Source organism: Thamnophis elegans, chromosome 1 (assembly GCF_009769535.1).
Source record: "Thamnophis elegans isolate rThaEle1 chromosome 1, rThaEle1.pri, whole genome shotgun sequence".
NCBI lineage: Eukaryota > Metazoa > Chordata > Lepidosauria > Squamata > Colubridae > Thamnophis > Thamnophis elegans.
In genome coordinates, this window is record NC_045541.1 from 69,507,063 (window position 1) to 69,531,395 (window position 24,333).

The 24,333-nt window shown below is 40.3% G+C and overlaps 1 protein-coding gene across 2 annotated transcripts in view; it reads left to right on the forward strand.

Moving 5' to 3' along the window:
* COL18A1 (collagen type XVIII alpha 1 chain) overlaps window positions 1–24,333 on the forward strand; it is a 194,795-nt gene that overhangs the window by 167,652 nt on the left and 2,810 nt on the right. For both annotated transcript variants that reach the window (XM_032219441.1, XM_032219432.1), the window contains 12 exons: window positions 854–919; window positions 1,061–1,103; window positions 1,701–1,754; window positions 10,284–10,327; window positions 12,074–12,184; window positions 15,459–15,612; window positions 15,710–15,786; window positions 16,213–16,341; window positions 17,197–17,232; window positions 18,681–18,992; window positions 20,683–20,880; window positions 23,953–24,068. In XM_032219441.1, the coding sequence (XP_032075332.1) occupies window positions 854–919; window positions 1,061–1,103; window positions 1,701–1,754; window positions 10,284–10,327; window positions 12,074–12,184; window positions 15,459–15,612; window positions 15,710–15,786; window positions 16,213–16,341; window positions 17,197–17,232; window positions 18,681–18,992; window positions 20,683–20,880; window positions 23,953–24,068 (1,340 nt within the window). The remainder of the gene's footprint in view (window positions 1–853; window positions 920–1,060; window positions 1,104–1,700; window positions 1,755–10,283; window positions 10,328–12,073; window positions 12,185–15,458; window positions 15,613–15,709; window positions 15,787–16,212; window positions 16,342–17,196; window positions 17,233–18,680; window positions 18,993–20,682; window positions 20,881–23,952; window positions 24,069–24,333) is intronic.

Below are 24,333 nucleotides of genomic sequence, written 5' to 3' on the forward strand. Positions count from 1 at the left end.
AGGCTGAAGGATGGTGGGCAGCGATGCTGTCTGCGTTCAGCCAGTATTTAGTGAAGCTTCTCAGGTTCTATTATTGAAAGAAAAAGTGGTGGTGGGGAGAAAAAGATGAAGTTACAACAACATCAAATGTAGCCTTCATTTACTTTGTCCAGCATAGACAATTGCTCGATGTTTTGGCCAAGTTTTTTGACAGTCAAGTCCCTCTACTACAAAAGTACAACTTCATAGGGAATATAGTCAGTGGTGGGATTCAAATAATTTAACAACCGGTTCTCTGCCCTAATGATTTCTTCCAACAACCAGTTCACCAAACTGCTCAGAAAGTTCTCCCAAAGTGGTGCGAACTGGCTGAATCCCACCAATGAATACAGTTTGCTCTGAAGAGTCTGCTCTCCCCTTTGGTTGCCTGAGGTCTAAGCAATGGGAAGCAGCACACAGTCAGGGAGAAAGCAGCAGCAATGACTCCACTTGTGGGTCTCCATGTTCTAATCCAGTGATATGAATCTCAACAGATTTCTCAAACACACTGAGTAATCAGCCATCTGCCAGTGCAGACTAATGAAAAGGGATATATTGCTGTATTCTTTGCAAAGCTGCAGGCAGCAATTATATTTTATTTTTTTAATCTATGACTGATGGAATGATACACAAAATTGTATGTTTTCATCGTTGCCTATGTTGCAAACGATAAAGCTGGAACAAGATTTCGCTGGCGATGATACTTTCCATTTCTTTCTATTGTGTTTAGGTAGAGTTGAGTGGCTGCTGATGTATTGCATTCCCTCAGTCCTCTGTTTAATATTTCACCCTATTAAATGTAATGAATGTCATGTTTTTCCCCCTTTTCCCCTAGGGTCCTCCTGGCCCCCCAGGGCCTCCAGGCCCCCCAGGCAGCCCTGTACCGGTTTATGAGAATAATGTGAGTAATAGCTAAAATACACCTCATATTCCAGGAAACTAAGGGGATATATTGTTTTAGGGCAGAAAATGGAATGCCTAATTTTCTTTACAGCCACATGCTTTGGTAGAAACTTTATTATTATTGTTGTTGTTGTTTCAGGCATTTAGTGATTTGGGCCCTCCAGGACCTCCAGGATTGCCTGGTAAGAAAGTGCTAGATCTGGATAAAAGAAGAGGGAGGTGGATTTAAGAAGGCCTACAACCATGGGGGTTCTCGCCCATGTTTTAACTTTGAATTGAGGGCTAGTTGCAATAGGGCAGTGTTTTTCAACCTTGGCCACTTTAAGATGTGTGGACTTCAACTCCCAGAATTCCTCAGCCAGCTATACTGGATTGTTGGATTCCTGCTTCCACTAACCCTGCATAAGGGCCACGTTGGCTGAGACTGATGGAAGATGTGATTCAAAACATTTGGGAGGAACCCAAGTGGGAAATACTGTGATAGAAATGTAATAATTTTTTCCCTTCTTCTTCGGAATGTCTTGAGTTGCCATTTAAAAAAAATAACTTTCCCCCCATCTAGTAGTTTTTATATCAGAATCGTTACATTGTTTAAAACCTAAAGGTTTTTAAATAATTTTGTTTTAAAGGAAGCCACAATTTACACTTATGTTTACAGGGCTGTTTAAATGAGCAGTTTCTGAACATTTGGTTTTCTGTTAGATTTCACTTGGGTTTGGAATGCGATGCTTTCTCAGTAGTTCTTGGGGTGCCAAGCCTTATGCCAGTTTCTATTTCAGGCTACCATGGTCAGAAGGGAGAAAAAGGTGAACAGGGTCTTCCAGGGCCGCCAGGTAAGATTCCCTAAAATATGATACATATTTAATTTCACATTATCAAGACTTGTCATGAATCATACAAAAACGGAAAGATACTTTGATTTCCACAATGGGCGACTGATTGCAAAAGCTGATAGAGTTAGCAGAGATGGCTAAATTTACTGCTTTAATCAAAGGGCACAGCTAACTTTGTTTCCACTTGGAAACCATTTCTGGACTTAGTCCTTGAGGTGTCAAAAATGAAACTTTGATTTTAGGTTTTGTTGATTAGATAGGTTTGTTGTTATAATAATGATTAATATATATGATTACAAAAAGTTGGCATTATACGGTATGTTATTACCAGTGGTGGGCTGCAGTCAGTTTGCACTGGTTCAAGCAAACTGGATATTAAGATTCTGCTTAGTTCAGCCAACCAGCAAATCCCACCACTGACTGCCCCCCCCCAAGCCACTCCATTGCCCTCCACCCCACCCCCACCCCCTTGGGGTTGCCATTCAGGGTGGGGAAGCTGTAAGGGCCTGACTGGGGGCCACACTGATCACCTGGGACGTTCTGAAAGTGTGAATTAACCTACAGGGCCAATCAGCTGGGAGGCTGCCATCCACCCTGCAGCCAAAAGAAGAACCATGTGACCACCAATTAAAAAAAAATTCAGTCAGACCTTCCAACTTCGCCAGATTCCCCACCCCCCCCTCCGAGAAGTTGGAAGGTCTCACTGAACTTTTTTTAAACTGGAAGTCACATGGTCTTTTTTTGTTGCCCTGTATATAGGAGAACAGAGCTGGAAGGCAGGTTAGTCAGAGAATGGGATGGAGTGGCAGTGAGGATTTTGCATTATCATTGGTCTAGAATGGGGTTGGAGTGAGGAATTTGCATTATCAATGGTCTGGAATGGGGTGGAAGTGAAGATTTTGCATTATGATTGCTTATAAGTAAATAAGAACTAGTAAAAGAAGGATGGAAAAAATCCCTATCTGTAGATCAGCGTTTTTCAGTCTTGGCAAGTTTAAGATGGGTGAACTTCATGCTGCCTTGGAAATTCTGGAATTGAAGCCCATGCACCTTAAAATTGCCAAAGTTGAGAAGCATGGATCTACACTGCAATTTAGGATTTCCCATTCCTGATTTATTTAGAGTTCAGTTGTTGTTTCCCTAACAAATAGTGATTAAGTATAAGTATAGTATAAATCTTTACTATGGTCAAAGACCAGCAATACACATTACTTTTTACACTATATTAAAAAATACTGACATTAGGATATAATTAAAAAGTATTGACATCAGAAGTGGAAAATAGCATACATGTTCTCAAATTGTTTGGGTCACTCCCTGGTTTACCTGGGTGCAAAGCCGATAAGTAGGGAGTAAATACAATGGTCCAGAAATTGTTAGAGGTATGTCCAAATAATTGGTACAAGATGACAACTATACTTCTGAAAGCAATTTTTTTCTTGTGGACATTGCAGCAGCATAGAACTTTGCCACTGCATACGTGGTAGCCGGGTTTGTGTCCTGGAGGAAAAAGCCTAGATAAAAATTGTCTGCCCTCTCTGGCAATCTCTCTAATAAGGAGAGAATATGTGCAGACCTACAACCTCTGTATATCTCGCAGTGTAATAGAACATGTGAGATATCTTCCACTTCTCCTTTACCACATATACAAACGCGTTCTGCTATATGTATTCTCTTATACCTGCCCTGGAGGAGTGCTGAAGGAAGAATGTTAAATCTGGCTCTGAAGACAGCTATTATTTGTTTTGGGAAGATCAGGTCATTAAGATATCTTGCCGATTCCCACACACCCTGTTTGATTCTGTCCCTACTGTGGAGAGGCAACCTATTTAGTTCTTCTTGGAACTCCATGTCCTTCGTTCTATTGATTACTACTTGTTTTGCTTTGTCAAAGCCTAGAGACATTAAAAATACCGGTGAGAGCCCATAAGAGCCCAGCTTGTGATTAATTGCCTGTTTCCAGGGGGAGGGGAAGTTGTCAGTCAACACTAGTGGGGACAGTCCCTCTGGAAAGAAATGCATTTTAAGCCAATGAATGATCATCATCTTCCAGGCTCTAACCTGAATTTGAGGCATGCCTGTCTCAATTCTTAACTGGGCATTTGGAGTTCCTTTGGGTGCAGCTAAGGTGGCTCGTAGGAGTTTGGTTTGCATGGTTTCTAGCAAGTCTTTCTTTGCAAAGATTCCTGTTTGTGCCCCATATAGAATTTATACCAATGTTTTGGCCTCAAAAAGTTTTAAGGCAGCAGGTACTAACTGACCTCTGCCTGTGTAAAAGAAACGTTTAATTGCGTTTGAGGACCTATTGGCTGCTTGCAATGTGTGATCCAGGTGTGCCTTCCATGTCCCTTGCGAGTGGAAAACCACCCCAAGGTATCTAAATGTTCTAACCTGTTCCAAACTATGTCCTTCTATTTTCCAGGGGTATTGGCTAGGTCTTTTACCAAAAACTAAATTTTTTGATTTATCAAAGATAAGGACCAGCTTGTTTTGCCTGCAATAGCCGAGTGTTGCCCTAATTGCTCTCTTCAGTCCTACAGGGGTTTGTGAAATAATAGCGGCATCATCAGCATATAAGAGAATTGGAACTTTGCGTTGTGCTAGGTTAGGAGGATGGAAATCAGGGTTCGGTAAGAGATCAATCAGGGGATTCATATAGAAGTTAAAGGGGGAGGGGAACAGGATGCAACCCTGCTGTACCTCTTTTTGTACCCTTACTGGGCCGGTTGGGGATTGCACCTCAAGGTGGAATTGGTATACAATTTTTGTATGAGGAAGATGAGGCATTTATCGATAGTGGTGCATTTTAATTTCTCCCAGAGGGTGATCCTGGATATTGAATCAAAGGCCTGCTTAAAATCAAGGAAGGCCACAAAAAGAGAGGATTTTTATATATATATATATATATATATATATATATATATATATATATATATATATATATATATATATATATATATATATATATATATATATATATATATATGTACTAAAAGGTGGAGTACCAAAATATGATCCACTGTAGATCTTCCTTCCTAAAACTGCCTTGTTCGTCTTTGATTATCCCCCCTGAAATTAGCCAATCCTGAAGTTTATAGTTTAGGTGTTTAGCATACAATTTACTAATAATGCTCAGAAGACTAATGGATCTATAATTGCCTGGGTCATTTCTATTACCTTTTTTTTATAAATTGGTATGATAATTGCTATTCCCCAATCTCTAGGCATATGGTCTGTTTTATCTATAAATGTAAACAGAGATGCTAAAAGCGGAGCCCACCAACTGGTGTTCTTTTTGATTATTTCTGGCAGGACATTATCAGCACCAGATGCCTTATTAGCCTTTAGGGCTCAGATCAACCGGGATATCTCTTCTGGTGTAACAGGGGGCCAGTAAGGAGTTTGGTCCAAACTAGTTTGGCTCTCCTTGGTTACATAGTCAGGGCCTGTATAAAGCTCCCTAAAATATTCTTCCCAGGCATGAATCAGTGCCTGGTTAGTTGGGGGTAGGGGAGGTTTTCCCAATCCTCTGGTGATGTACCAAAAAAGGGATGTATTTTTTGTCCTGACTGACGTAATTAGCAATAGCAATAGTAATAGCAGTAGACTTATATACCGCTTCATAGGCCTTTCAGGTCTCTCTAAGCGGTTTACAGAGAGTCAGCATATTGCCCCCAACAATCTGGGTCCTCATTTTACCCACCTCGGAAGGATGGAAGGCTGAGTCAACCCTGAGCCGGTGAGATTTGAACCGCTGACCTGCTGATCTAGCAGTAGCCTGCAGTGCTGCATTTAACCACTGCGCCACCTTGGCTCGTAATTAGTCTATGCTAAGACTCCTTCAGAGCCGCAGTTTTCTTTTCTTTTAGAAGGGTCTTATATTGTGCTTTCAGCTGCTTTAAGTAGTGAGTGTGATCCTCAAAAGGGGCATTTTTACTTTTCCTGTACTCCATATTATATATCCTTTTTAGTTGCACACAATCTCTATCGAACCATTTTTTATTCTTTGAAACCGGCCTTTTGGAGTGAGCAAATGTTTTGATAATGAGAAGTGAATTCAAATTTAAAATTAAAGTTTCAAACCCCTCTAAGTAAGATCCTCCAAACTTATTCCTTAATAGAGATGTATGTAGTTTCTGGAACTAACATCCATTTAGTAACTTCCTTAGCATTTTTCTCATTCCATTTAATTTTTACCTGGGTAATTTGACTCTCTAACCTGGGGAGGTAGGCTGTGCCTGCCCTTAGAGATTTCTGATGTAATGTGAGAGTAAGGAGTATTGCATCATGATCTCTTTCCAGTTTCGAGTCTACCTCCATCTTCTGTAAGAACTTCAGGAGGTCATATGATATTATCCAGTAATCAACTGTGGATTTTCTTCCTGCTCCCCAATATGTATATTCTGCTGGATAGTTCCCCCATGTGGACCCGTTAAGGATACAAAGATCCAAATGTACAGTCATTTGTCTTACACACAAACCTGCCCGATTTGCTTTAGGGTCTTAAAATTGTCTGGAATGCAAAGATTCTCCTGTTTCATTTTCATTCTAGCGTTTAAGTCCCCCTCCCTATAATTATTTCTGTTTTGGAGTATTTGATTGAACAACTAAGAATAAAATCTTCTATGCTGTCCCAAATCTTGTTGATCACATTATTCTTGTTAAGTGGAAGAATATAGATATTAAAAAGCAAAATCACCACCCGTTTAAATAAGAGTAATATAGTTACAACCCATGGCTGGAAAGGTGGCAGTGATACACATTTAAATTGCAAGGGTGTATTAACTAATGTCACAATATCCGCTTTAGCTCCCCCCCCCCACCTTGTTTGGGACAGCCGAGATTGAGTTAACCCAATAACCATCTAACTGAATCTCTGTGGAGGCCCAGGTTTCCTGTAAGAAGAAGATGTCAAATTGTGATATATAGTCAAAAAAGAGTTGGTGTTTTGATGGAACAGACCAACCCGCTATATTCCAGGTCATAAGGAAAAGTGGGTCATCTTTTGCAGCTCATCAGGAAACTTGATTTAAACAAAGGGAAGTTGTCTGGTTGTTGCCATGGGTTGAGGTGTCATCGCACACAGAATTGGCCTTCTTTGAAAGTAGGGAGGTCCCATCTAAATCCTGTGTAGACTCTTGAGGAACTTGTTCAGGGTAAGAGGTTTTAGCACCAACTAATAGAGCTTGCCATTCTGAGGCCTTTTCTCTGGGTGTAGGACAAGGCATTATTACGTCATATTTCATTCTTTGAGATGGTGGCTCTGACATGGGTCGTCTCTCAGTTTTTTGGTTTGGTGCTGAAGGTATCATGGAATATTCACACAGGGATGAGAGCATCTCCATCTCTACTGGGACCTCTAAAACCCCCTTTGGGTCTTGGCTTCTATTTTCCATGATCTTGTATTCATGCAATCCCTTGTCCTCTCGGCTCTTCTTTCTTTTTCCCATGCCTTTTTACTCCTCAGTAGCAGCAAAAGTTTTTGTTTGTGTTATGTTCTACGCTGTTATCTCCACTGAAAAATGTTAATTAAATAAAAAAGGATCCAACGGGAGTACTAAAAATTGATAAAATAAAATAAAACACGCTCCAGCTGCACCGACTGCCTCTCCACCCCCCCACATAGTGATTAAAGTGATATGAATCATTACTGGACTTTTTGTGAGAAACAGAAATTAAAAGTTGATCTGGGGCTTTGATGATTAGACGTGGAATTATGGAAATAATGTAGACAAATGTTAATCTTAGAGTAAGAGTTTGATATATTTTTATTTATATCTGTACCAAAGAAAGTTGGAAGTCATTCTTTTTCGGGTTTCCTTCTATTCTTCTTTTTTTCTTACACTTTCACTCTTTTTCTTTCCTGTGTTTTTTCTTTTTTCAAATCTGTTTTTTATTCATTTATCACTTAGCTTTGTATTTTTTGATGTATTAAGGATCAAGTATTCATTATAATTCTGCATTCCTTATTTATAGAAATCATATCAAGATTTAGAATGAAATCCACTGGGAGCCATCTTATATAAGGCAGGCTCTGAGTCTCTCTAACCAAAAAGTGTTTATTGATAGAAGATAATTTTTGTAGCTCAGGGTAGAACTGTGGGGTCCTTAGTGCTCTCTGAACTTGATGGTTTTCTTGCAGATGCTTCATTACCAAACTAGGTAACATCATCAGTACCAGAAGGGAGTGGCATTTGCTCTTATTTTCACATACTAGTAGCTTACCCTGTCAGTGTTGATCAGTTGCTTCACAAAAAGTGTTTGACTGGTGTCAGGTCTCTATAGCCTCAGGCAGAGAAGGGCTATTCTGCATCCCTCCCTCAAATGTTCTTTGAAGTTCAGAGTTTCCCAGCATTCCTTTAGGAACCTCCAACATGCAAAAAGTGGTTTCTCCTCCTAAAATGAATCCTCTTTACCTGGAGCTTCAAAATTTGCTGTTTGCTGGGAAGGTGTATAGCTAAAAGTCTGTCTACATCTGACCTTGGGGATATTTCTTCATAACCAAACAAAAGTGCAGTTCACACCCCTTGCTTGCTGGATCTGGAGGTCACAAAGCAAAGCCCACATTTTGTAATTAACCACCCCGCCCAGTTTTGGCTGGCAGAGTGCTGCAGGAGACTGAGTGCTATCACACTCCTAGCCACGCCCACCCAGCCAGTCATTAGGGCAGAGAACTGGTTGTTAAAAAATTTGCGGCCCACCACTGCTGATTATTTGCAGCCCGCCAGATTATTACCTTATTCTACAGTGCTAAAAAGGGTTGGAAGTCAATGCTTTTCTTCCCCCCCACCCCACTTTTCCCCTATACTTTTTCCTCCTCCCTTTTTCCTCCTGTACTTTCCCATTATTTTCATTTTTCTTTGTATTTTATATTTTGATAAATAAAATAAATAATAAAAAGTTTAAAATTTGTGAATAACAGAACCTTCCCACAAATCAATACATTAAAATAAGATTTGGATATGGTGGATGGAAATAAAGACTTGTCGTGTGTCATGTCACTGAAGGTAGAAGAGATGCTCATTATGGTTTCCTTCATTTGTTTGACCCATTTGAAAATATAGCATGCTTGGACCTCAGGGTGGGCTGGTTTGTGGGTGACCCAGATGAGTTCTTGCTTTGCAACTGATTATTCTTGTATCAGTTCATCTTCCTTTGATTTGCTTCCTATGTCTTGCTGTCTTGCTAACTATTCTGTACTGCCCAGTATCTTACTGGAATTGGAGAGCTTTAATAAATCCAATAAACAAACAAACAAACAAGCAAGTAAGCAATTATACACAGCATTCTGATGGTCCTTCCTATGTGGTTATCTCTTCAGACCTTCAGAATAATAATGATAATAATAATAATAATAAAATCTTAAGCCTGGAATAAATCTTCTAGGCCAGTGATGGAGAACCTTTTATACATCAAGTGCCCAAACTGCGTGCACGCGTATGCCCAAATTGAAAGGTGCATGCGCAGACATGCACAGAAGTGTGCATGCGCGGGCATGCACCCATGTGCAGCAGAGAACCGAAGAACACTGGCTGGCAGGAGGCGGAACATCCCAACACCAGGAGCGTGGGAAGAGATAAGATCTTTTTCTTTTGTGAGCTTCTATTTCGCCATTTGCAGGGAAGCAGAAGCTCACAAAAGAAATGCCACAGAGATCTGACCTGGGATGATGGCTCATATGCCAGCAGAGAGGGCTCTGCATGCATGTCACAGGCTCACCATCACGGTTCTTGGCCCATTATTTGAATTGGAAGATTCTCCAGCTCTGTTGCCTCAGTTCCTTTAAACAGAGATGTCAAAAACCAATGCAAAACCAGAATTATGGCATGGCCTATCTCTTAAATAAGGAAGCCAACCTTCAACTGAGTTCATCTTTATTCTCTCAGAGTATATATGTCCTGACTTTTTGAATACAAATGTGAGGATGATGAACATTTGCACACGATGCAGGTGTAACTATATTGCCTATTAAATGTTCCCTAGAATTCACAATGTGAAACTAGTGAAAAAAACAAGCCGTGTCTGCAAAAATAGCGAACCCATCAATTCTGAGAAACCAGCTTTTTACATGCTTCACTTTAAGCATCGAATTCCCTTGTCTTCAAGCACATTATCTTTGTTTTCTGAAAAAAAAAGGTGATAGTTATTTGTCTTTCTCCCTGGGTATCGGTTTTCTATATTTATTTTCTCCCACTATCATTAAAATGAACTAAAAGATTTTGGGGTCTGCTTTTCTTTGCTAAAACTCAGCTCTCCACTGAGTTTTGTCAGAAACCGGCACATTCCTCTCACTTCAGCCCTGCTTGTATTTATTCAGGAAGAGCCATAGTTATTGGAAAGTGAGTTCCAAAATGTCCATCCAGTAAAATATACGTAAATATTTGTTTCATATAACCCTGAGTGGTTTGGCATGCCTTGAAAGTCCATTGTAAAAGAGAGGAGAAAAGAAGCAAGTTTCTCAGCAAGGTACATGCTTTGCCAGGAAGACAACTGAATTCTTTTACTTCTTTTTTCTTTCTTCTCCACCAGGCCAGTTTCCTTATGACCTCAGCAGATTCAGCTCCACCTTCAGGGTAAGTAGCCTTCACTTGGGAGGAAAATGTGGGTTTATGAAGAAGTTCATAAACCCACATTTTATGATATGTTATGAAGAAGTTTATGATAAAGTTTCTTTATCCCAAGAAGACTGCTAGGGTAATTGATACACTGGACCTCAGCAAGATGGCAAATCCATTTTGCCCAACATGTGTTTATTAGAGATTAGATAATAATATAAGGAGGCTTGAAATTTTCACTGCAGGCTTATTTCTGTGAGTTACATTCAGTATCAACCTGCATTAGTGAGCATAGCTGCCTTCTAAGCTTTTTTTTATCTTTTTTTTTTCAATATTGCACTTGCTTCTACATTTCAACATCATTGAAGTTGTATTCTACTAAATATGGCTGAAAGCCCAACCCTTATGTTATTGATGATTCCTGTGGGTGTGCAAGAGCTAAAGTTTTGCTGCTATACTGATGAGGCTGGTGGGCTAGTCAATGAATCAATTTTACACAACTTTATTTGGATTGGGTTGATTTCCATATCCTCAGGATACAAATTGCTGAAAATGTAGCTTTTTAAACCAAGCAGCCTCAGATTATCTAGTCTTGCAAAAAGCATGCCTAGTATGTTGTATTTGGTTACCTATAACTTATCCGTGATCAAGGTATGCACATTCAAAATTGATTAATGTTAGTCTTCAAACGACTAAATAATCATTCATTCGCTCAGACTTCTCAGTGACAGATTCACAAATTACACAGACATTTAATATGTTTGCCTTCATATAGTTTAACATTAACTAGGAGTTCCCAGCTCAAACTGTCATGGCAACAAGTTCATTAGCCTATAAGCTACATAAGCTTTTTCATACAATAATGTAGGTCTCTAGGGAACCAAAATTAAGTATGTTCCAATATGCCATTAAACATACATTTATTAAATAAAAAACCTCTAGTGCAAAAAAAAAGCTACTTTTGACATTTTACTTGGCTATTACTCTGGCAGTGATTATTACTATTAAGCAGAACTATCTGATTCTGTTGCTGAATAACAACATAAAACCTTTGAACCTAATCATTTGAAACATGTCTGATTTAGCCATATGGAAGAGGCAATGGTATTTGACAATTATCTCCAAAGAGTTTTGTCTTCAATTGGGCATGTAAAGCCAGTTTGTTTTAGTGATTAAGCAGCAGGCTAGAAATGGGAAACTGGGACGTCTGTTTCAGCCTTAGGCACAAAGTTCCAAAATAGCAGTAGCACTTAGATTTATATACCACTTCACAATGCTTTTACAGCCCTCTGTAAGCGGTTTACAGAGCCAGCCTGTTGCCCCCAACAATCTGGCTCCTCATTTTACCCACCTGGGAAGGATGGAAGGCTGAGTCAACCTTGAGCCTGGTGAGATTTGAACTGTCGAACTGCAACTAGCAGTTAGCTGAAGTAGCCTACAGTACTGCACTCTAACCACTGTGCCACCTCGGCTCTAATCTTGGTAAGCAAACTGCAGGGAGTTGTCCAGGCAGACACCAAGAATCAGAAATTGACACAAAGGAACAACAACAACAACAATATCATCATCATCATCACCTAAATCAGCCTTGCATAGTCGCCAAGTTCAGGATTAGAAATTTGGTCCTTATGTCTCATTCTTGCTTTTTCTTTGATTCCCATTGGGAGGTTTCACTTGTTCCTTTGCTGCCTCAAGCAAGAGAAAAAGCAGATGCATTTCAGTTGATGATGGTAGCATTTTTGCTGACTATTTCTCTTTCCATAGGGAGAAAGAGGGGACAAAGGTGATCCTGGAATGAAAGGCGAAAAGGGTGAATCAGGTGGTGGATCAAGTGCTGCTGGAGTTCCTGGTCCCCAAGGGTATCCTGGTCTTCCGGTGAGAGTTTTCATAGCATACAACAATTTATTTATAAAATGGGATGTTCTTTTGCCATATTCCTTGATAGTTTTCAAGAGGGTGAAAATGTTACCATATATGTAGCAGCTTTGGGTGTCTATGTCAGGGGTGTCAAACTCATGTCATCACGGCAGTGTGATGTGACGTATCGGGACTTCCCCCCCCCCTTTGCTAAACTGGGTGTGGGCATGGCCAGTTCATAATGCATTTGGCCCATGGGCTGCGAGTTTGACGACTCTGGTCTATGTGGTCTTGAAAAGGAAAAAGTCTATACTCTCAAAGAACAGAAGCTTTTCAGTGTTGCTGCTTAGCAAAAACTAGTGTTCTCTAGTGTAAAGACAATGATAATTTAGAATAGGGTTGAGGCACGTTTGGAATATAAGTTGTAAGGTCCTGCCTCACCAGCCTTCTCAAGAAAGTAGAACTCTTGAAACAAATGGCATTTCAAAAGGAACTGTTATTGGAAGACATTGATAGCAGGAAGACTGTAGGCAGAATCTGCATTTCTCGCGCCAAAGCATTAAATTAAACCACTTCTTTTTTAAAATAGAATTTATTTTTATTTTCAAAACAAACACAACACATAAAATCGTCCTTCTTTACATACTGTAGAAAGTATATCAGTTGGTTACAAAAGACTTTCGTGCATCTCTTCACAGTCATCAAGCATAATTCATATTAACTCAAGTATTTTAACTCAAATATTTATACATGTTGCCGTCATCATACCTCCATTTTAATTTGACTATAGTTGTTTAAACGTCCTTCATCATAAAATATACCTAGATTTAATACATAACCACATACTGGCATTTCATTTACTATTTCTAAAATCCTCCAATGACACCAAATCCTTATGTCCTATTCTAGCTGAACATCCATAATATTTAATAACAAACTTCTCTTCTGGATGGTTTAGGTTCGTTTGGACCACCCAGTGGCAAAAGTGTTGGCTGTGGTCTCAGAGCATTGAGACCACACAACCATCTCATCGCGACATTGGCTCATCCTCTCAAGTTAAACCACTTCTTTGAGCCCCCTCCCCCAATGTTCAGTTTAACTTTGAGCCAATTCCAAGATGCAAAGATGTGAGAATTTCAGGCTGTGAAGGTTATAAGAGGCATTCCCAGGTGCTACTATCTCACTCCTCCGGAGTTGAGACAAAACAGATGGTCCAAGGCACAGTCTTTCCCCACTCCCCACTCCCCAAAGGTACATCAAAGCAGAGAAAGGAACAAAGGAAAACCCCATGCAAACATAACCCCCAAACGTCCCTCCTCTCACCAGAATGGCAAGGTCCCAATAGAGGTCTAGGGGACCTGACACAGGCAGTCTTTGCATAGCGATGGTCACATTTAGCAACCATTTGAAGTTGCAATGGTATCTAAAAAACCAGCTTTGCAACCAGTCCTCACATTTATGACTGTCTCAATATCCTGCAGTTATGTGATAGCCATTTGGGAGTTTCACAACCAGCACACATTTACAACCATTGCAACATCTTGTGGTCATGTGTTTGCAATTTGCAAACTTCCCAACCAGCTTGCAACAGAGTTAATAGAGAATGCAGGGCTAGAAATCAGAAATTGCAATCACATGATTTTTCACTTAACAACCAAATGGGGAGTTAGATCAAAAGCTCATTGTGGTCACATAATTTTTTGACCCAGCTGATTCTAATTGTGGTTGCTAAGTAAGGATTATCTGTAGTTTACAGCAGTAGCTGAAGAAAGCAAGAGTGGGATTTATCTATTTGTCACTCTGAGGTTAATTTCTTCTCAGTCGGCTTCAAGTGTTGGCCAGGCTTCATTACTGACACTGTTGATATTATAGCTACTAATATTTGGCTGTGTTCTTCAAAGATCTCCTTTAAAATTTCTAATACTAAGATGTTTTGTGTCATTTTGTAAGTCCTAGTTAATTGATTCCAAAAATTAGCTTGTAATTTTTTCTTCTACTCAGAAGCTTTAGTGTCCAATTCATTAAACCATAAAGTCACTTATCTTTAATATGAAGCAAAATACTTACAACAATTCATTGTGAGCACATATTATCTCCTTATATTATCTCATATATCTCCTTATTTGAAAATGTTCCAAAGAATTAGTCTAATTATATAGGCCCGAACCTACGGCATGCGTGCCACAAATGGCGCACATCCTTCATCCTTAACTATACCAATCCAGTGCACATGTGTGCACTGGCCAGCTGATTTTGGCCTTCATTTTCACCCCTTTTTCGCCCTCTGAAGGCTTCAGAGAAGCCTGGAGAGGGCAAAAAACGGGTCCAATGTGCACCAAAGGCGGGGGGAGGGTGTCCATGGGGGGGTCATGCGCATAGGATTATGGGTGTGGGGACACCTGTGCATGACCCCCCCCTGTGCTCCTCCCCACTTTTGGCACGCGATGGGAAAAAGATTAGCCAACACTGATATAGGTTCTTCTGTCTTTGCAATGCTTGTTAACTCCACAAGGAAAATCTCTTCATTTGGATTTTCTGGGCAGCAGCCTGACCACCTTCTCAACAACCTTCCATTAAAAGAGAATGTTGGAGATGGGATGAACATTTTTTTTCAATTTTTATTTTTAATCGCATCTTTATTATTTATAGGTCAAGGTGGCAAACATATCTAATACTCCTTCCTCCTGTCTTTTCTACAACTGTTAAGTCCAGCAATGGTTTCTTAAGGTGGGGGCACACCACCACCACCTCTCTCAAAGCATCTGAAAACATCCCTTCCCAAAGCCAATATTTTTCCATGGATCTAATCATATCAGATCCTGGGGAGTCTTCACCAATGAAGAGGATCTAATGGATAGGTAGCCAAGTTAACAGACCTGACAATCCTATTCACTTCCATGGAAGTTAAAAGCTTGAATTCATCCCAGCTAACTCTGCAAAGCCTTGCTTCTAAAACCTTAACAGGATCTTACCAAATCTGAATGAATCTGACAGATTTTATCCACCAAATCCAAGGATATTCCTCATGTTAGCCGTGCAGAGTGGTTTGTGGTTTGCTCTCCACAGCAAAGAACAAGTCACTGTAAAAAGGGCTACCAAATCACATCTGCAGATGTAGTAAGAATGGGAAACAGCCGTGTAAACTGGATATTCCCCTTCTCAGGCTTAGATTAATCAATAATTGTGATTATTAATTAATAACTACATTCCTTCCTTTGGGCAAGGAGTTAATATTGGATCACTCTCTGCTTTTATGACTGTAATGGCATCTATGTAATATTTGCTTTTCCAGGGCCCCAAAGGTGAGAGCATCAGGGGCCCACCTGGCCCTCCAGGCCCCCAAGGACCTCCAGGGGCAGGTTTTGAAGGACGTCCAGGGCCGCAAGGTCCTCCTGGCCCTCCGGGTCCTCCAGGGCCCCCTTCTTTCCCAGGTCCCCACAGGCAACGTGAGTAAGATACTTAATGCCTTTTCAGTTAATTTGTTATAAATATAAGACGCCTTCCGGATGATCATGGTTTAAATATGGTTTTGCTTTCTTTCAGATATCAGTATTCCAGGACCCCCAGGGCCTCCAGGACCCCCAGGATCTCCAGGCATTAGTGACCCACCCTCTTTGGGGGTAAGACGAAAAACTCGTATTTTTAGGGCATTATTCTCCAATTTATTACACTCCGGATTGTTGAGCTTAAAATTAAGCCTCACAGATTTAATCTGGGTTTACACAAAGTACAGATTAGACTATAGCAGTGTCAGTCTCTGGTTCAACAGACCCAGCCATTGTCTTCACACAAAGATGGAGAACCTGTAGCTTTCAACTGCCTTCCCCCTCAACCTCCCAAGATTACTGCTGTAATCTGGCAACAGAATGGTCAAATGTGAGTGGTGGTATTTGGGTTAATTAAGACGAGAACGATAATATTGCACTTCTTGGAGGGTTTTCATTTCCATTTCACTCTTGCTCCCCTTTTATTGCCAACACTAACCAATAATAGCAAAAATACAAGTTTTTTTACCTCATGTTTTTAAAATGCTTTCTCTCCCAAAGGTACGGATTTTAGCAACCTACCAGAACCTGATGAGCAGAGCTCATGAGGTGCCTGAAGGGCAGCTCCTTTTCATCCGAGAGAGAGAAGAGCTCTACATCCGTGTCCACAATGGCTTCAGAAAAATCCTTGTGAGTACCCTCTGACTTAGCACTGCTCAACCATAGCAATTTATGATGTATAGACTTCAAATCCCCACATGCTGGCAGTGGAATTCTGGGAATTGAAGTCCACTTAACTTAAAAGTTGACACGGTTGAGAAACACTACTCTGCTTCGACCTAAGGGATGAAACTTTAGATGCACAATTATTATAGCAGAATGAAAACTCTCTTCAGCGAAAAAGAACTAGAGAATGGGATCGGACAGGAACAATCTCCCATAAGGTTGGGTGAACTTCCCACTCTTGATTTAGAAAGGGCTTTCTTAAAATAAACTCATGTCTTCGGAGATTCTCAGTCATCCAGGTCATAGTTCTCTCAAAGGTGCTTCCCTCCCACCCCAAAAAAACAACTGGACTGTTTTTTTTTCCCCAAGGAAAAAACAGTGCAGTTGCCTTTTGAAAAAGCATCTTTGAGATAAGTAAGCTTAGTTCCCATTGGATTTGGTAATGTCAGTTCAAATGCAACCAGATTTTGGCATCTGATCTTCTCGTCTTATGCTATGCAAATAAATAGAATTTTTATGAACCCAGCTTCATCATCACTAAGTCCTCATAGTCTTGGGGAAACCATTTATGTCTTGGAACTCAGAAGATTGAGGCAGCAGAAAACAGACTTATCAAATGTTGTTGTCCCCCTGCCCCCCCAGAAAAACTCTTGGAAAGGAGAATGACATGCTGAAAATATTTGGGGTTTTTTCCACCTATAATGTCTGTATGTCAATAGTATTATTTCCAAAAAATTAGCTTTTTCAAGAGGTTGGCTGGGAATTGCTGTAAGCAAGTGCTATATAAATTCTTCAATCATTGTTTTGGTTCAATTTCAGATGGAAGAAAGAATATCCATTCCTAGCTCTGGACTGGTAGGTAGAACATTATTGTCTAATACTAACCAGTAGCTGGAAAAATTACTATATTTGGAACATCCTACACTTGCTGCTAAGACTTTTCTGCTTCGAGAATATTTATGGTTCTATAGGATTTGTTTAATGCTTGGATTTCCATAGTAATTACTTCCTTTGTGCCCTTCCTTTGTGTGTAACAAATCAAGACAGCTTATCTCTTAACAGAATGCAATATAACTATAGAGTTATTAGGCGGTGAAAATTAGGAGGAGGTCAAGTTTTTCCCTTATGCAAACAAAATTGTATGATTTCCTCATTCACATGAAACAGGTAATCCTTGCTTAATCATTGGTCTCTTAGCAACCACTCAAAGTTACAAAATATGTCCTCAAAGATTCTTACAACCATTTTTGAAGTTCCGATGTTGCACTTCCGTGTTGTCATATGATCGCATTTTGGATGATTTGGAATTGGCTCATATTTATGGCCACTTGTAGCATTCCATGGTTATGTGACCATGATTTTTGATGTTTTTCGATCAACTCAAATAACCGGGTGTGATTGTGCAGTCTTTGTTAATGACTCCATGACTTACAACCATAATTCCTAGCTCAATTATGGTTGTAAGTCTAGGCCAACTGTAAAGGGAGAAATTGCACTGCTAAAAACAAAAAGAAAAGAAGGGAAGTTCCTATTGCTCAAGGATCCTTTAAAAAATCATCCCATTTTTTGGCACGGAGGCCTTTGCCTGTGACTCTGAGTGAGTAGAGAATCATTCACTCATTTGAATGAGGGAGAAGCCATCCATTGTCCTTGCAAAACTAGATTGGCTGTCACCGTAGCTACATGTTTCATTGACTTCAGCACAAAAATGTCCTAGAAACCCTTTTTTTGTGGCAGGTCCTCATATTGCCTTTGGCTCATATGCCTTTCATACCTGGGGCAGTTTAGTTGGTTCTAGATGTTTCAATTTTCAAGTTGTGTTTTTCTTCTCACAACAGTTTTTGCCATTGATACTGTCTAGGATGTTTCATTAACAATGTGGCAGTAGAGACCAGACGTTTGGCTTTAACAAAGGCACCTGCTAGTGACTATCATTTTCCAGTGACAGCTTCTTACAAACAGATTTAGCACTTCTTCGAGTACACTAGAGCTCTTTTTTAAAAAATGGCTTTCACACTTTTTGTGACCATGCTAATTCTCTTCTGAGCAGAAGGTACATTTAAATTGGGAGAGACAGCCAGTTTCTTCCATGAGTTGTTAGTTTGTAGTGAACCAGTGAAGATCTTGAAGCATCAATACTGAATGGTAGACCAATGCAAACCAGCATGCTGGTTGCGTGGGTGGGTGGGTGGATGGCACCATGAATGACAGAAAATGTGGTAGAGGTGTGAAGGGTTCTGCTCTGTAGCATTGATTACTCAGGCAAACACTCCAAAGGAATCTGATTCTTCATTCCATTCCAGGACAATGAAGTCTATGAAAGGTCTTCCAGCATCCACTACTCTCATGGAGGGACAGCCTCCTCTGGATCCCATCGTCCATTTCAGCCACACTTACCAGTACATGCACGTCCGGAATATAGCGCTTATTCTACAGCCAAGCCTTGGAGAGGTGACGAGAGTGTCGTCGACCCACACCACCTTCCTGAGCAACCTGCCGTCCACCCACCTCGCCAGGGAGCCCAGCAAGAATCCTTGGACCATTTCTTTCCCAACAACCGCCAGGCTGAGACTGCTCCTTTGGCAGTTCACACACATCAAGACTTCCAGCCTGCTGTGAGTTTCCATGTGTCATCAATGTGTCCTTCATTTTAGTATCTGCCGCAGCTTGCTGTAGTGTCAACTCAGATTTAAGTTGCTATTATGAAAACAGCTAGCAATAGCATCAATGTAAACGGAGTTGAGATCAGGGTTGATGTCACATGGAGGTGGCTTTTGAAGAATGGACAAAAATAATAATAAAACTCCTGAAATGATTTCTTTAGGTTGTTATCCCGCCAGTGAGCAGAACAAACTGAACTCAATACAAATGCAAAATGAAAAACATGAGGACTCGGTTTTAGGGGCAAACGTAACTTCTTCCACTGGGTTATCTTGCCATTTTCACCATGGCATTCGTGCTTCCCTAATATATTTTCACCCATATAACCCGCCCACGCAAATAACCCGCCCACGCGAATAACCCACAGGTTTTCAAGATCGTGTAAAATATTTTCCATATACCCCACCCTCTTATATAACCCGCGACAAGTAAGCCATCGGACCTCCCCATTAAAACCAATCGGCAAACATTGCATTGGAAGGGACCTCCCCACCATCTCAGCAGTTTCCCTCCCCAGTTCGCCCAGGCTTTCTCCTCCGTTCCCGCCTCCCGTCCCTTCCCCGATCTCAGCAGTTTCCCTTCTCCTCCGTTCCTGCCTGTTCCTGCCTCCCATCCCTTCCACCATCTCAGCAGTTTCCCTCCCCAGCTCGCCCAGGCTTTCTCCTCCGTTCCTGCCTCCCGTCCCTTCCCCGATCTCAGCAGTTTCCCTCCCCAGCTCGCCCAGGCTTTCTCCTCCGTTCCCGCCTCCCGTCCCTTCCCCGATCTCAGCAGTTTCCCTTCTCCTCCGTTCCTCCAACCCCTCCCCAGCTCACCCAGGCTTTTTCCTCCATTCCTGCCTCCCGTCCCTTCCCCGATCTCAGCACTTTCCCTTCTCCTCCGTTCCTCCAACCCCTCCCCAGCTCGCCCAGGCTTTCTCCTCCGTTCCCGCATCGGGAGGAACGGAGGAGAAGGGAAAGTGCTGAGATCTGTTAACAGATTAGTTAATCTGTTAGTCGCTGTCGTGTAAAATATTTTCCGTATACCCCGCCCACTTTTATACTCCGCGGGGGCATGCGGGGTAGGTAAAAACGCATATTGCCCGCGGGTTATATGGGTGAAAATACGGTATATATAATCCATTCCTCCACTAAAATGGTACAGACAAGCTATTCTGGTGCTTCTTTCAGGATACAGTATCTATCTGTACAAAACATGATAATGATAAGAATTGCTAGTTTTGCCTTCTATTTATGGATTAGCACAGTATACTAATTTGTTTGGTTAATATATGGCTCTGTGTATTATGTATTTCCAGACAATGCATTAATTGAATAACCATGCTAAACAGCTTGGATGAATATGATCACTGGACTTTTCTTCCATTTTATCTTGAAATGGATTTGACTAGCAGATAATGATTTGCCCCCAAACAGTGAGAATCAATGAGCTTCAGAACTGAATCAGAATTTGAAATCTGCTAATCACTGTATCACACTGACTCTTTTTCAGGATGTAGATGTTAAATAGCCAAAACAAAAAACAAAAAACCCTGTTTCAGCAGTGAGCTGAAAAACTAGATAAGAACAGATAGTTTCCATTGCTAGGAAGTCACAGCAGGCTTCAAACCAAATGAAATATTTATCCTGGCTCTGTTTGTTTTTCCAGCTGCATCTTATAGCCCTGAACACTCCCCAGAGCGGCAGCATGCGAGGCATCCGAGGAGCTGATTTCCAGTGTTTCCAGCAAGCTCGGCAGGTTGGACTGTCTGGCACTTTCCGAGCATTCCTCTCCTCTCGGCTGCAAGACCTCTACAGCATAGTGCGGAGAGCAGACAGGAGCACAGTGCCAATTGTCAATCTCAGGGTATGTTGGGTCACAGACCCGAGCAAATTAAGCTTTATTAAAGTACCGAGAAGACAATCTGTTAGCCTTTAAAGGACAAAATACTGTCATCCCAGAAAGCAGGAACAAATCATAGCAGACTAAACGTAGCTCCTCCCCCAAACAATTGCAGAAAAAGATATTTTGTACTATGCAACTAATTAATTGATTTTACTTTAAGCAAGACTTTGCACAAGATAGCTCACAATGAAATTATGATATATGGCTTTGATGATTGGAAAAAAATAGTTTATAGAAAAAGATATAAGCATTGTCACCATGGATCAAGAGGTTAATTTATATTTATAACTGCTGTCAAAGAAAATTGGAAGTCATTTCTTTATATATTTTTCTTTCCTGCACTTTTTTGTTTTTCTCTGCTTTCTTTTTTATTCTAAATATTCTTATTTTTCATCTTAAATTTTTAATAGAGAGCTACAGTACAGATGACTAAGAGAGATGATAGGATAGATAGATAGATAGATAGATAGATAGATAGATAGATAGATAGATAGATAGATAGATAGATAGATCACAATATTCTTGTTGGTAATATGAAAACAAAAGTGCTTACCAGTCTCAGTCCAGCCATGCAAAAAGGCAGCTAGGCATCATGTTCTGTGATGGGTTTTGTTTAACATTTTTGTAAATTTTTGAGCAAAAGAATAAAGGAAAAGCTTGTAACGTTTTCGGGTGATATTTTAGTACAGCAAACAAGATTTTGATGGATGCAAAAGAAAAACAAAACCTGAAAAAATTGAGTGGATTTATCTGTCTGTCTTTCAATAGGAAGGGTCATTTCCCACATATATAGGTTCCATAAACTCACAATAGGAAAAGTTGTAAACATAATTTTTGACTACAAACTAAATATGAATCAGCGGGGCAGGAAAGCAACTGAAATCCTAGTATAATTCTAGATTGCCTCTGGACATTTTATGTCTACTTACATCTATGGAAAAAAATGTCCATAGAGGCAATCTAGAATTATTCTAGGATTCATATTTAGTAAAATCTCTCCTGGAATATAGTAGTGTGTTAAAATGCAGATGTTTTAAGGGTATTGTTTATTTATTTAAATGTATGGGTGGCATATAAAATTAAGGTATTGATGGAACATGGCCAATAAGATGGTAAACATAGCAAGAGATTAATTTTAAAGGTAATTTTTTAAAGCAAATGTATCAAGACTCCAACTAACCCAAGCAAATCAGAACCCTGAGACTTGGCTCCTTCTCAAAGGTCTTCTTTAATGAGTACATCATATCAGCACGGCTTCAATGGGAAATCAAATCTAAATCTTTCCCTTAGTTTCAGTATAATTAAAACTAAGAAATAATCCCATCCCCATCCGTCACAGGTCATGTTGGCCAATTGGGTTAATTGGCAGGCTCTTCAGGCACTCCTTCCTCAACCTTATCTGTTGCCAGTAGAGATGACCTTGGTTCTCATGATGTAGTTCTTTGTTGTGTCTAGTAATGCATTCCAACTTCCTTCCCCCCATTCCCGAGTGTGGCAACTGAGGAAGAGAGAGATGGCTGCGGCCAGGTTCAATTTGGCCTTGATAAAAGGCCTTGACAAAAGGTGAATTGCAGGTAGTCCTTGACTTACAATAGTTTATTTAGTGACCGAAGTTACAATGGCACTGAAAAAAGTGACATGAGCATTTTTTACCCTGATGACTGTTGTAGCATCTCTGTGGTCATGTGATCAAAATATAGATGCTTGGCAACTGACCCATATTTATGACGGTTGCAGTGTCCCGAGGTCATGTGATCACCTTTTGCAACCTTCTGACAAGCAAAGTCAATGGGATTCACTTAATAACCGCGTTGTTATTTACCAATTATAATGACTCACTTAAAAACTATGGCAAGAAAAGTTGTAAACTGGGGCAAAACTCACATAACAAATGTCTCGCTTAGCCACATAAAGCTTGGGCTCAATTATGGTCATAAGTCGAGGACTACCTGTAGTACAGCAAATAAAATTCAGCAATGCAAGACCACATTAATGTCTTTTTTGTCATTTTGGAGCAATCCAAAATGACTACAGTAATATCTTTCTTTGCAAGAACAATTTTTACTTATGATAGGCACTTGAGCAATGGCTTTTAAAAGCCATTTGACCCTTTTTTTTAAAAAAAAAACCACCTTTTTTAATGCCGTTGTCCAGATCAACAAGTTCAATGTTGGACTCTGAATGTTTAATTTCCAAAGAATATTCAAAAATTAATTTAATACAGGTAGTCCTCGTCTTTTGACTACAATTTCACCCCATACAATTTCCATTGTTAAACAAAGCTGTTGTGAATTGTGTTCTGTTTTATGGCTTTTCCCCCCCAGTTAAGCAAATTATTGTGGTGGTTAAGCGAATCAGCTTTCCCCACTGACTTCGTTGGAAACTGGATGGAAAAGTTGCAAATGGTGGTCACTTGACCCCAGGACACAGCAACTGTTATAAATATATACAACTTCTAAATGCCTGAATTTTGATCATGTGACTATAGAGATCCTGCAACAGCCATGTGAAAACTGGTCATAAGTCACTTTCTTCAGTGCCGTTGTAACTTTGAATGGTAGTAAGTCAAGGACTATCTATAGAAGCTTAATCTGTTCTTGGCATCCCCAAGATTTAGAGTGCTTCAACCTAGCAAGTCTTCAGACTTCCTCTAAAAATCTCTCTTTTCTCCCAAGCTCTGGACTAGATTGATGGTGAGCCCAATGAGATAAGTGTTCCCTGTTGTGTTTCAATCTGTTTTTACGTTCTTTCTTTAGATATTATATTGGCTTGCATTTTATACTCCCCAGAGTCTGTGTTAAATGTGGCTTTATAAAATAAATGAATGAACAAATGACTGACATTCATATTCCCAAGGCTATAGACAAGAGTATTTTCTAGATAGGGTTCTTTCCCAGGTTCCTTCAATTGGAAAGATGCTGATGAAAAATTCTTGAAATGGAAAGCTCAGACTGAAGAATATTTCTAGATAGAAAATGTTTTTTTTTTAATACTGCTTGAACAAACACGTTGCTCTGCTTTGTTTCTTCCCAGGATGAAGTGTTGTTTAATAACTGGGAGAACCTCTTCTCAGGCTCTGAAGCTCCATTCAGAACTGGGGTTCGCATCCTCTCCTTTGATGGAAGGGATGTCCTGAGAGACTCTGCATGGTAAGTTGGGGCTGAGGAGAGAGATTTAGTTTCCAGTGAAGATTTTGGAATGTGCTTAGATTGTAAATTCATGCTACTTCCTGCCGAGTGGCAGTGTTTTCAAAGGAATCCAAGGTTTCCTTTCTGATCAACCTTTGTAAGCAATGCAGTTTATGTCTCCACCCTACCCCCTTTCCCAACACCACATGATGCACTTTTAAGACAACAGATGCAAAGCTTTGCAAAACTTTTTAAGACAACAGATGCAAAGCTTTGCTTTGTCTTA